Source organism: Caenorhabditis elegans, chromosome I (assembly GCF_000002985.6).
Source record: "Caenorhabditis elegans chromosome I".
NCBI classification, from domain to species: Eukaryota; Metazoa; Nematoda; class Chromadorea; order Rhabditida; family Rhabditidae; genus Caenorhabditis; species Caenorhabditis elegans.
In genome coordinates this window covers 4,836,172-4,848,251 of record NC_003279.8, presented here as the reverse complement: position 1 = coordinate 4,848,251, position 12,080 = coordinate 4,836,172, and the positions used below count along the sequence as shown (strand labels likewise).

General features: G+C 33.1%; 2 protein-coding genes across 3 annotated transcripts; both read right to left on the bottom strand.

Moving 5' to 3' along the window:
• Nucleotides 1–279: 279 nt before the first annotated feature.
• On the bottom strand, nucleotides 280–3,344 carry clec-90 (C-type LECtin). Its single transcript, NM_059061.7, has 4 exons — nucleotides 2,960–3,344; nucleotides 2,762–2,816; nucleotides 1,827–2,027; nucleotides 280–1,107 (listed from the first exon to the last, which is right to left on the bottom strand). Exons 1-4 carry the CDS (start codon nucleotides 3,127–3,129, stop codon nucleotides 916–918), a joined length of 618 nt encoding a protein of 205 aa, NP_491462.2. The 5' UTR covers nucleotides 3,130–3,344; the 3' UTR covers nucleotides 280–915.
• glo-2 lies at nucleotides 3,286–12,065 on the bottom strand (the record flags this gene model as incomplete). Of its 2 annotated transcripts, NM_001306531.4 has the most annotated exons (4): nucleotides 3,286–3,344; nucleotides 8,221–8,357; nucleotides 11,867–11,948; nucleotides 12,004–12,065. In NM_001306531.4, 4 exons carry the CDS (start codon nucleotides 12,063–12,065, stop codon nucleotides 3,305–3,307), a joined length of 321 nt encoding a protein of 106 aa, NP_001293460.1. The 2 variants fall into 2 exon arrangements, with proteins under 2 accessions (NP_001293460.1, NP_491461.3); NM_059060.3 differs by lacking the exon at nucleotides 3,286–3,344 and having other exon boundaries at nucleotides 8,217–8,357.
• Nucleotides 12,066–12,080: the final 15 nt, after the last annotated feature.

Genomic DNA, 12,080 nt, shown 5'->3' with positions numbered 1-12,080 from the left:
AATTTTTCCTAGAAAATGCGAATAGAAAAATGAAGAAAAAACTCTCGCGGTGAATGGGAAGGAGGAGAAAAGAAATGCAAGTGAGTGGTTGTGTGCTCTCTTCTGGGTCCCCTTTAATCCATATGTATGTACCCCTTCCTGTTTCCTGCCACTTACACGGATTATCATTGGTTTATGCAAATCATCGTTCAAGTACACTCACACACACATGCGTTTTAGAAGTACAAAATTTGATGGAAACTAGTTCTATTCTAGTTGACACATAATTTGTTGCAACTTTTGCAAAAAAAACCATTTTTCATAATAAAATATTAAAATTAAAATACATTAAAGCGTCGGGACATACACGTATTCATGGAAACGGGAGAAAAAAAAATCTAAATGAAAAAGTTGAAAAAGTGCGTCACAAAAACACAAGTAATCATTTTGTGAAACAATCAGAGTCTCGTTGTGTGATGGGAGGAGGGTGGTGATAAGGGGAAATTGGTAAGAGCATTCACTACCGAAAAAATCAAACTATGGACGGTGTGATTTCTGATTGGAGATTTTCCGACCAGAAATTCTAGAAAATGAGCCGAATTTAGTTGGAACAATTGAAAAAGTCCTCAAACTTTCCAATCTCGAGCACTTTTTCAATTGTTCCAACTGAAAAAAGTTATTTTCAGAGAATTCAAACTGGCTCATTTTGTAGAATTGCTGATTCTTAAACATAGCACAGCTAAAGGACAGATTGAACAAAAAAACAATGAGATGAAATGTGAAAAGAAAAGCAAAAATGGGGGGAGGATGACAAAAAAAAAAAAGAAGAACGGTATTATTTATCATCATTTTGTCGGTTGTAGTGGTGACTAGATAGATAGATCAGGGAAACAATATAATAATGAAAATATGAAAGTGATAAAATAAGAAAAGAGATCAAAGAACTGTAATCGCGACGACCCATGTGGAAATGAATGTTGATAGGGTAAATACATGGCTACTTGTCATACTGTGATTGTGATGATGACGATTTCGAGGAGAGCTATTGTTACTTCTCGTTCGATTTCTGGATATCAGTGATGGAGGTGTTGATGAAGGTGGCGATGTTGTGCTTGTGATTGTAGGCTTCTGAAATAATTTGGTATTTTGATAGAAGATTTTTCGGAAAATTAAATTTTTTAGAGTATTTTTTTTCAATTTTCTGAGAAAGTCGAAAAATTAAAAACAAATCGTTCTCTAATTTTTCGATATTCCAAAAAAATTTTTTGAAATATATCTTATCATTTTGCCCACTTTTTTTTTAAATACAAAATTATATTTTTCCTATGTTGCATTTTTTTGATTTTCGGAAAAGCGGTTTTTTTAGAAACTGAACAAAAAAATCAAAAATTGTCTAATTTTAATGAGAAATAACATAGTAAAAGATATTGTATTCTTCTAAAAAAAAAAAGAAGAATAGGAAAAATTTTAGATTATTTTTTAGAACATTTTTTTGTTGAAATATCGAAAATCGAAAAAAAAAATTTCGATGGTTTTTAATCGATTTTGTTTTCTTAATTTTCAGATGTTCAAAATTGTAAATCGAAAAATCCGATTTTTCGGAAGATCAGAATTTTTCTAAAAAGAAAATTAGCAAAACAAATCAAGATTTCATCAAATTTGGTTTATGTTAATCATAAAAAACATGGAAAAATATGTTTTAATTCTAAAAAAGAAGAAAAATTGGTTTTTGTTTTGAAATATCTTTTTTTTTTAATTTTTAAAATTTTTGAAATTTCCAAACATTTTTGAATCAAGGAGGATTTTGGCATATTTATATAGAACCCAAATAACCCCAGAAAACCTACAGTAATATCAGTAATTCCATTAATCGGACAGTCACCAGGGAAATCATTTTGGCATTCACCATCTTTGCATACACATCGATGAACTGATGAATTATGTGGAAGTGAATGGAAATCACACCCACTCAAATGATCTTCTTCGGGATGACATCCAGATAGGAAGAAATTACCATACGGAGAATAGACGAGTGCTCGTAGACAAACCTGAAAATTTTGGAAATTGGAGAAGGTTTTGAAGTAGTTTTTTTAAATTTTATCTATGAGGAATGGGAGTCGTAATTAAAATTCAATAAAATTCAAGAAATCAAAATTTAAGACAGGTTTTGAAATTTTGGAATATTTTTTTTATAGCAATTCTACTGTTTTTTCAATACTTCACCAATACAACATTGGAGCATCTTACACTAAAAAAATAATATTTTTTGTCGTGTCTTGGTAGATTTCAAAAAAAATCAGACAAAATATTTTAAAATTTGTGGAACTAAAAATTTATAGTATATGTAAAATAGGTTGAAATGCGATTTATTACATTAATTTTTTTTTAATTTCTAAGTTTTACAAATGATTATATGAGATTTCAAACTTTTGCATAGACTTATTTAACGTAGTATTACATTGACGGGAAATCTCGCGGTCTCGAAACGACAAAAGTTTGTCAAATTCAAAAAGGTTGTGCGCCTTTAAAGGGTACTGTAACTTCAAAATCTAGGTGAAGTGGAATTTTCATCGTCTTTTGAATAGCATTTTTCATGATTTGTGCAAGTTTTTAATTTTAAAAACTATAAAAATCGATAAAAATTGCTCAAAGTTTGAAATTACAGAAGTCTGTAAAGGCGCTCACCATTATGCATCGAACAAAAATTTGTCGTGCCAAGACCGTATTTTTAACATTGTTTTAATCAAAAAAGTTTGCGCCCGGGTAATATCGATAGTCCTACCTGTCCTTGAAGGCACATGATTGGGGTAGCTTTACAGCACTCGTCGCGTGACAGCCTGAAAATTATTCAAATACTTATAATTCAGAAGTCTAGCATGAAACTTTAATTATTTTAGTTTTGAAATGAAAATTAAAAACAATCATTCGAATAACTTTAATTCACAAAAGTTGTTCAACTTATTTTTTCTGAATTCCTTACCTAACACTTCCCTCATACTTTTCCCCACCACATTGCAGACACATAACGGGTTTTCGTGTCGCGGAAACGGGAACCTGCGACGCGGAGAGCATGATGACGATGATGATGATGAGCCGAAGACTCATCGAAAAGTTGACGGGTGGACGTCGTCGAATCGTCGAATCGTCCATTATGTAGAACCACCAGCACTATAATTGCAGGTGGACGGAGGGCGGGAAAATAGGAAGACGACGATTTTGAGAAACAAATATGAAGAAATAAAAATGGATTTTGACGACGATGATGATGACGAGTAGGTGGAGAACGGTGAACGAATCAAATAAGTAGAAGGTCCTCGGGGGACACCTATTGACTTTTGTTGGTCGTTGTTGGAGTGGAGGTCGTGCTGGAAATAAATGGGAGATGAATGGGGAAACGTGGTTCCGGGTGAGAGATTCCGGGCTCGCTTTCTATAAGATTTATGACTGCACACACAATTGGTAAAGGTATATGCTTTAAGAAAAATATGTACATTTTTGGGTATATTCCAGGGGTGAGCGACAAACGATTCTTTCCGGCAAATCAGCAAATCGGCAAATTGCCGGAATTGAACATTTCCGGCAAACAGGCAAACCGGCAATTTGCCGATTTGTAAAGGCACAAGGCACGCGCTGTTTTTCCGAGTGGGTCTCGCTACGATATGCCAAATTTCATAGATTTGCTCATTTAATATAGAAAATGAAACTTTGAACACTAAGTTAGGGCCTCTTTCAGTAGGTGAGAACTATAAATTTTCCAAATCTTTATAGAAAGTTTGAACTAGTCCAAAAAAAATGAATAGAAACACAATTTCCATCATAACTTTTGTAGATTTTCTGACGTCTAAGATAGAATAATACTAAAAGTTCATTATAGTAAAAATGGCTAAATTGAGGCAGAATTTCAGCAGAAATCCCTACCTTGGGGAGTTTGACTGGTTCGACTATTCCTGGTAGAAAAGCGTCAATATCTAGTGCAGTTATTATATATTTCGTGATTATTTAGTACAGCGACTGTACTATAAGTGCAATTAAAAGTCAATTATTGAGAAATTTACTTTCAAGTACTCGGAACAGTTAAAAATTCTGAAATAAGTTGCTGAGCTATTCAATTTTTTCAGAACTTTGGACTGTTTCAAGTTTTAAAGTTAACTCCCCATTAATCAAAGTATCCCTATAATTTGGATACTACATTTTTCAAAATTATCTTACGCCAATGCCATAAGTCGAACAAAGGCTAATCGATATATGACGTGATTGTCAGGTAGCTCATTTTATTGCCTAACCCAAATTGGTGAGAACTTTGAAAAAAAGGTGACAAGTCTCCGAATGAGCGTGTGTCCCCCTCTCCTGCGAATGTATTTTGACGATTTCCGTCAATCGGGTTCAATTTCGGATAAAATAAACAATGAAGAGGGTGACAGGAGGAGCGGAAGACGAAGAATAGGAAGAAGAAATGAGCAACAGCTTAATTTTGATGTCCTCATGAGTTTGTATATTGAACTGACTGAGAAGGACAATGGAACCATATGGAGTGCAATAATCATTTATTTCCGGAGGCTAAAAGTGCTAATTTTAGATTACGACTTGAACAAAAATCAAGAAGTTATATAAAATTAACGGAATTTCAAAAGGATCAGTTCTAGAGAATAAATGATGCATAATCTTAAAGGATGCCCAGTTTATTTTTTCAAAAAATAAAAAAGCGAATCAAAATGAGTTGTGCACTAGGATATTAGTTTCTGTGTTTGATATTTGCTTAGGGCTCCAAACTTTTTTTTCGAAATGAAGAAAGCTGTTGGAACCTAGAAATCCAATCAAGTTCTCAGAAGATCTTTCACTTGGTCATTCGCAGTTTCTCACGAGAAAGGGAAAGGAGATCTTTTAGACAAGAAATGAGCTAGAAAAATATTATTGATAAGGGGGAAAATTATGGGAACATGATATGTTTTTGAGAGTAATCGTAAGATAGAATCGAGAAAAAAAAACTATATTTAGCTGATAAAAAAGTTTAAAAAACATTACAGTAACCACTTTACGTGAAAACTCAAAATTAAATAATTCAGATTTTTGAGAAATTGTGGGAAAAATCCGACTATTATGTAGTCTATCAATGTTTGAATATCCACGTAAAATGGTTATAACTATAACTATTTTTGAAATATTTAAAATCGCCAAAATCTAGGCCCATTCATGAATTTACATAAATCTTCGGCATATAAAGCCGTATTACTTGTGAAAAAGTTCTTGATAATTTCACAAAGTTTAATTTTTTTTAATTTCAGAATTAAATCGAAAAGTGGGTCATGCTACAGTAACCACTTCGCGCGGAAATTTTAAATTCATTCTGCTAAAGTACAATATTTCAAACAATTTTTAAATAATCACACTATCGCTTTGATATATTTTCAATCTAAAAAACTGAACATCTTTAGTATGGAAATTTCAATTGCCGGCAATAATTTATAATCTCTGACAAAACCCATAAAAACACAGAAAACAACTCCTCAGGAAGGGTAATAGCATTAGAGGCGCCTGGCGGTGGTGGAACGAAACAATAGAATAGATGGAATGGAAACACAACAAAAAAGGGGAAAGAAGTAGCACAGGATGACATCGTTGTGCCACACTACACATTATGTAATACTTCTAACGACTACTCAGTTACTACTGAGACCGCCCGCGTTTCGTTACGCATTTCATAAAACACGTCGTTAAAATTTAGTGGGGCACCAGCCGTAGCTTTAGGTGAACGGATGAACAGAAGTGTGAGAAGATTAAGAACTAAAAAGTAGGCGGAGAGGAGGAGAATAAGAAGACAACGAAAGAGGAGGCGGAGGAAGTGAACAGAGCATTTTTGTTTTTATTTTGATGAACAACCTTGCACATTGTTTGTCGCTATATTGTGATACTTTTTGAAATGTGAAATAAAATAAATCTAAAAAATTAGATAATTGCTTTCCTGTAAAAAGGTCGTAATCTTCTAAAGTATCTTTAGCTGAAGCTGTCATAGGTCAAAGTAGAATTGCAACTGATGTCACTTCTGAGATTATAGGCCCCGAACCTGTGAGGTTATCAGATTCGGCATCAGGGAAAAATCGACTTTTCTATTGAAGAGGATGTACTTTTTTGTAATACACTGTATAAGTTTACTAGACGGAGTCTCTTGATCCATCTCATGCAATTTCTACTTATTGAATACTTCTTGATCTAAGAAAAATAAGATTTTCCCCTAATACCAAATCTCCAAGCCGCACAGCTCTGGCTAGGAGCCTAGAATCTCAGAAGTGACATCCTTATTTGACCTAGTGCAGCTCCTGCTTCAAAAAAAAGCAAAAGAAGAGTCTAGAGCAACGATACTTGGAAAAGATAACGGAGTCTTTTTTTCAGAAGAAAAATTATCTAGATATTAAGAATTTGGTCTTTTGCTAATTTTTACCCTAAATCAACAAACCCCACTAAACATAGGTGGGTCCGAACTCATTTCGATAAAATAAAATTGGCGAATCGAATTGTGAAGGAGCGGGGGACAAGTGGCTCACCAATTTCCGTCGTTTCAACGTGATTGAAAAAAGACCGAAAGAAAAAAATGGCAGAAGCTGGACATTGAGAAGAAAAATGAGGAAATTCGACCGGTAAACACGGAGAAGCTGTGTGTGAAAATAATTGGAGGGTTCGTCTTGAACAGAGAATAAAAACAAGAGCCAATAAATCTGTATGCTTCAATTATGGGTTCCGTGTCGATTTTTTTCTCAAAAAAAATGCTTTTCACCGGTTTATAAACATCTTTTTACGAGGAAGTGAGAGCAAAATAAGGAAGATTTTGGATTTAAGGATCTTGTGAAATGAAGTAGAAATTTAAATTTAACGATAGGGAATAGAAAATCAAAAACCTAGATAGTAACATCAGATAAACAGTATTTTCGACGAGGAATTTTGCAGTAAAATACCGAAGATATTCTGAAATTTAGAAGTACCAATATGAATTCAACTTTAACATATTTTCAATTTTCGAATTCGGTCTAGAAAATTGGGTCTAGCAATAACGAAATTCAGATAATGAATATTTTTGAAATTCTGAGCCTAATGCTTGAAATCATATAATTTTTTTTCAACGAGTATTACGAGTCAGCTGTCACCTAGAAGAGGAGAACCTTTGATGAAGATAAAAAAACAAGAGGAGAGAAGAGAAACTCATTGGATTTCATTTGTCCGTGAGTATAAGAGTGTGTGCTCATCGATATCTGATTTATCGTTTTCCCATTATCATCGTGTTCTTCTTTCGAAATCTTGTTGTTGCTCTGCAGTCTCACAAGATTTATTGAGATCAGTTCGAAGAAATAAATAATGAACTTGGGTTTTGATATTGCCCAGTGGTTTAGCTCAGGGGTGAGCCGCGTTTGACATTTTTTTGTCAGCACATTCGGCAAATCGGCAATTTTTGCCGGTTTGTCGATTTGCCAGAAATTTTCATTTTCGACAAATTGCCGATTTGCCGTTTTGCCGGAAATTTCAATTAGGTAATTTACCGTGTTGCGGAAATTTTCAATTCCGTTAATTTACCGTTTTGACGGAAATTTTCAATTCCGGCAATTTACCGTTTCGCCGGAAATTTCAATTCCGGCAATTTGTTGGTTTGCCGATTTGCCGGAAGTTTTCAATTACGGCAATTTTCCGATTTGCCATTTTGCCGGAAAAATTCGTTTGCCGCCCACCCATAGTCTAGCTAGTTTCTCAAGTCAAAAACAAAACAAAAAAGATATAAAATCCCTCACCACCCAACCGAGGAATAAATTAATTTCAATTTTTCAATTTCCGGGAAATCTTGAAAACCACTTCACGAAATTTAGGTCTCGTGTTCTCAAGAGTCAAATTCCCATAAAACCACAGTAATGGTTGCTAGGGGGATATATAAGAGACTCACACATCATCGAGATCTTTGATGGGATTCCTTTGGGGTTTTTATGTAATTCGTAGGATGGATAATTGGATATAGGAAATATACCATTTTATGGGATTTTTCAGGGTTTTCGTGTTTTTGGCGAAAAAATTATTTTTCGTTTTTTTTTTCGTTAAAAAAATGTGCAAAAAAACGAGAAAAAAATTATGTTAACCTGTTGCTAAAAAACTCTTTTTTTTTTAATTTTATACCTAACTAGTTCAATTGTGATTAAAATCTAATTTTTAGTTATTTCGTTTTTTTTTGGAAAAAAATTGTGAATAGGATTCAGCTCCTGTACTCACCTTCCGTCTTCGATATTCGTATCGGATAATTCCAATTGACTCGTCTTTTTCTTCAATGCTTGTGTCCGTTCGCAGATTTCGATCATATCCTTCGATATTTGATTCAGAATCGGAATGTAGGCATGAGCACGGGAAACCTGAAATTTTTTTTGTTGAAATAGTGGAATAATTGTAAAAATTGCTGGTGAAAATTAATATTACAGGAAAAAAGAAAAGTTTAAAATGTATTCATTGTTGTAAATATGAGCAATTTTCAAAAAAAAACTTTCTTGAAAAATTCCATTAACAAAAAACAGAAAGTTTTTTTAAAGAGTTTTAATAGCTAGAAATTTAGGCTTGAATTTATAAATTTTCAACTTTTATAGGAAATTTTATAGAGTTCTAATTGAAAAATGTATCAAAACTGAATAACTTCAGAACCAGGGGTGGGCAGAAATAAAAACCTAAAGTTCTAATTTTTATAATTTTTTGTAATTTATGAAAAAGGAAAAATTCCAAAATTTATAGGTAATTTTCTACAATTTGATCTCTTTTTGAATAATTTAAGCTATATCATTTTATAAAAATCCAAATTCAATTGAAAAAAGTTTAGTCAGAGAGAAAACTCGCACTTTCCTCCCATTGATCTACCTTTATTATCACTTTTTTGACAGCCGCGAACGAAATACTGTGTCTCTTATACTATTTCGGCGAAAAGTATAAACAGTGAGTAAGTGAATGGATAAATAGAACGAAATGAGGGAATCGACAGCTTCCGTTGGAAAATGATATCATAAGACAATATTTGATAGGAAAAGTGTGAACCTGGGAATTTCTAAAAATCAGAAATATTTGTTGAACAATTCGCAATTTAAAATGGACACGCTTCGAATTTGGAACATATTTTTTAACTAATCTGTTTTTTTTTGTTCAATTTTCACCAAAATGTAAAATGACCAATCATCGACTTGCTCCACCCACTTTTCAACCAATCAGAAGGAGTGGGGGGAGCAAATCACTGATTAGTTTTGCAGTTTTCATTATTGAAGAAATTCCAACAAAGAGATTAGACAGTAACACATGAAAAATGCGTTTTTAAAAGTTGGATTTTCATTAATCCTCGATTTTTTCTGTTTCCTCTTCTGGTATCTGCATTTTGGATTTTTTTTTGAATTTTCTAATAAAAAATCACATAGTTGTAATATTCATACAAGTGAGCATCTCTTACACGAACATATGTCGACATAGAGCCAAAAGAGGACACCGAGTGGGAGTAGAAATGGAGGAGGAGGACATGTAATTTGAATACTGAAGTGGAGATTTCATGAATAGAATGAATTAAATATATATATTTCTACCGACTTCCTGGTGGTTGTTTAGGTGATTGACCGAAAAAAGAAGAACGCAATTTAATATATGGTATGCCGCCGCCGCTTTTGGGTGTTATGTTTAGTTATAATTAAGGTAGAATATTCGGTGTGAGACTTTGATCCTAGTCAATTTGCATAAAAAATTAGACATTAGTCAGCAGACGTGTGGATGCATTTTCGGTTCATTTGCAAAACTAAACTGGATATAATTTCTGGAAATTATTAGCCAAAATACCCACAAACTCTACTCCTCCTTTAAAATGGTTCTATACAGTGGTGGGGCCAAACGATTTTTCTTATTTTTCCGGCAAATCGGCAAAATGCTGGAATTGAAAAGTTCTGGCAAATCGGCAAATCGCTGGAATTGAAAATTTCCGGCAAATCGGCAAACCGGCAGTTTGCCTATTTGCCAAATTTGTCTATAAAAAAATTTGCCGAACGACAATTGCCGCCCCTGATTCTCAAGTTATTCAGTTTTTGATACATTTTTCTGCTCCATGCAAAGAGAAATCGAAATAATCCAAATGACGTATTGAAACGAAAATGACTTCTTCTTCTTCAGACGACTTGAAAAGTATCGGAGAAATTGGTGTGTGTAACATGACACCATCACATTCGATTTCTTCAAAATCTTTCGACTTCTTTGGACCTTCTCAGCTGACTGTGAGTGTGAACGGAGAATTATGGATTAAGAAGGCGATAAACAAATAAATCGAGTAAGAAAGGAGCTACGAACGGCGAAAAAGAATAAGAAGAAGAAATGTGATATCTTTTAATTTGCATTTATGATTTCTTATTTTGATATTTTGGTTTTCGCACCAAATAGAAAACTATGAGAAATTGGAAAATTTTTGAAAATCCAAAAATGTTTAGATGAGTTCAAAAGATCATTGAATTTTGCATTCCGCACGTGCCATTTTGTAACCGAATTTTCTGATTTCCTATTTTTTTTTCATGCGAATCTCAGTCATCCTTGAAAAAAAAGAGGTTCGTGATATTTTGAACGTATATACTCAAAATAAGATCAATTTATCTAATTTCGTAATTAGACTACACAAAAAATGCCAAAACTTTTTTTTAATAACTGTGATACAGAAAAGTTGGCAAAAGTTAAGATTTCATCTAAACAATAGAATTTTGTTCGAAAATTTGAACGAAATTTTTCGAAATTTTGAACCGCCTTAAAATATTTTGAGGGGTCTCTCCTTTGAGCATTATTATTTCAGTTAAATATATAGATAAAAATTCTAAAAACATTACTTCTAACACAAAGCTTCTAGGAGCAAAGCTGAAAATACGGGGAGCAAGCATAGAGAAAAAGAAAAAAGAGAAAATTCAGACGGAAACCTCACGCCCGTGTCGCAATTCAATCACAAAAGTCTCGAATCCTGACTTTTTGTGTGTCAGAACACCAAAAGAAGGAGAAGGAAGAAAAAATTGAGGTGGTATTTTCTCATAAAAACTTTTAAATTTGTTAATATCGTACATATTTCAAATTTTTTCAAATTAAATATATATATTTTTTAATTTTCATTCCATTAAATTTGCCGAAACTGAAAGTAAAATAGTAATACACCATGTATACGGTGCCCGGACTCGACACGTTTTTTTTGTAAAATAACCTTTAAAGAGTACTGTAACTTCGAAACTTCTGTGAAATTTTTATCGATTCGTTAGAATTTTTGGAGCAAAAAAAGTTTGAAAGTACAGTACTATTTGAAGACGCACATCCGATTTTATTTTACAAGAAATATCGTTTCGAGACCAGGTACCGTATTTTTGTTGCAAAAATCGCAACATTTTCGCGTCTGGATAATAAAATGCGAATGAAAAACTGAAATTTTTGAGAAAAAGTGGGTCGACCTGGTCAAATTTTCATAGAAAATGTACCCAAAACAAGATTTTTTTCGTAGAGAAAATTTCGATTTTTTCTCGATTTTTGTGTTTTTTTTCTGAAAAAATCGAGAAAAAATTGGAAGAGGATGCCGGAAATTATTGAAAGTTTATCCAAAAATAAAAACTTTTTTAAATGTTTTTTTACAATTATTTTGTGAAAACCCTGAGAGCCAGTAGAAAACGATAAACAATCTACAGATGAGTGCGTTGAAATAGTTGGAAAGAAGGAGGTGACTGCGTGAGGCAATACAATTTGCATATCTATTATGAGATGGGACCAAAAATGCGTCACAGTGATGCATAAATTGTTAGAAAAGAGCACATCAAGAGGTCACGAATTGAGAAGAAATTTGAATTTCCATGAATTTAGAAAAATATTGAAGAAGAAAGAAAAAACTTACGAAATCCTTGATACTCTCGAAATTCGTTTCCAGATTGTGATTTGAACTTCCTATTCGTGCCTGAATGTCTTCTTGGAGTCGTCTGAAAAAAACATTTAAATAATTTTTTAATTCCGAAATCAAAGATTATTACTTACAAAATCTCGTCTAATGTATCTGTGACGTTCTTCGATTCGACGTTGTGCTCGGTGTTGCTCATCTGGAAGAATTTTAT

What these genes read in the sequence shown, in the direction of transcription:
- clec-90 (NM_059061.7), bottom strand. Translation starts at nt 3,129, where the DNA reads ATGGACGATTCGACGATTCGACGACGTCCACCCGTCAACTTTTCGATG. An exon ending in AAGTATGAGGGAAGTGTTAG is followed by an intron (nt 2,817 to 2,959) that starts GTAAGGAATTCA and finishes AATAATTTTCAG; the next exon opens with GCTGTCACGCGACGAGTGCT. An exon ending in TCATGTGCCTTCAAGGACAG is followed by an intron (nt 2,028 to 2,761) that starts GTAGGACTATCG and finishes CAAAATTTTCAG; the next exon opens with GTTTGTCTACGAGCACTCGT.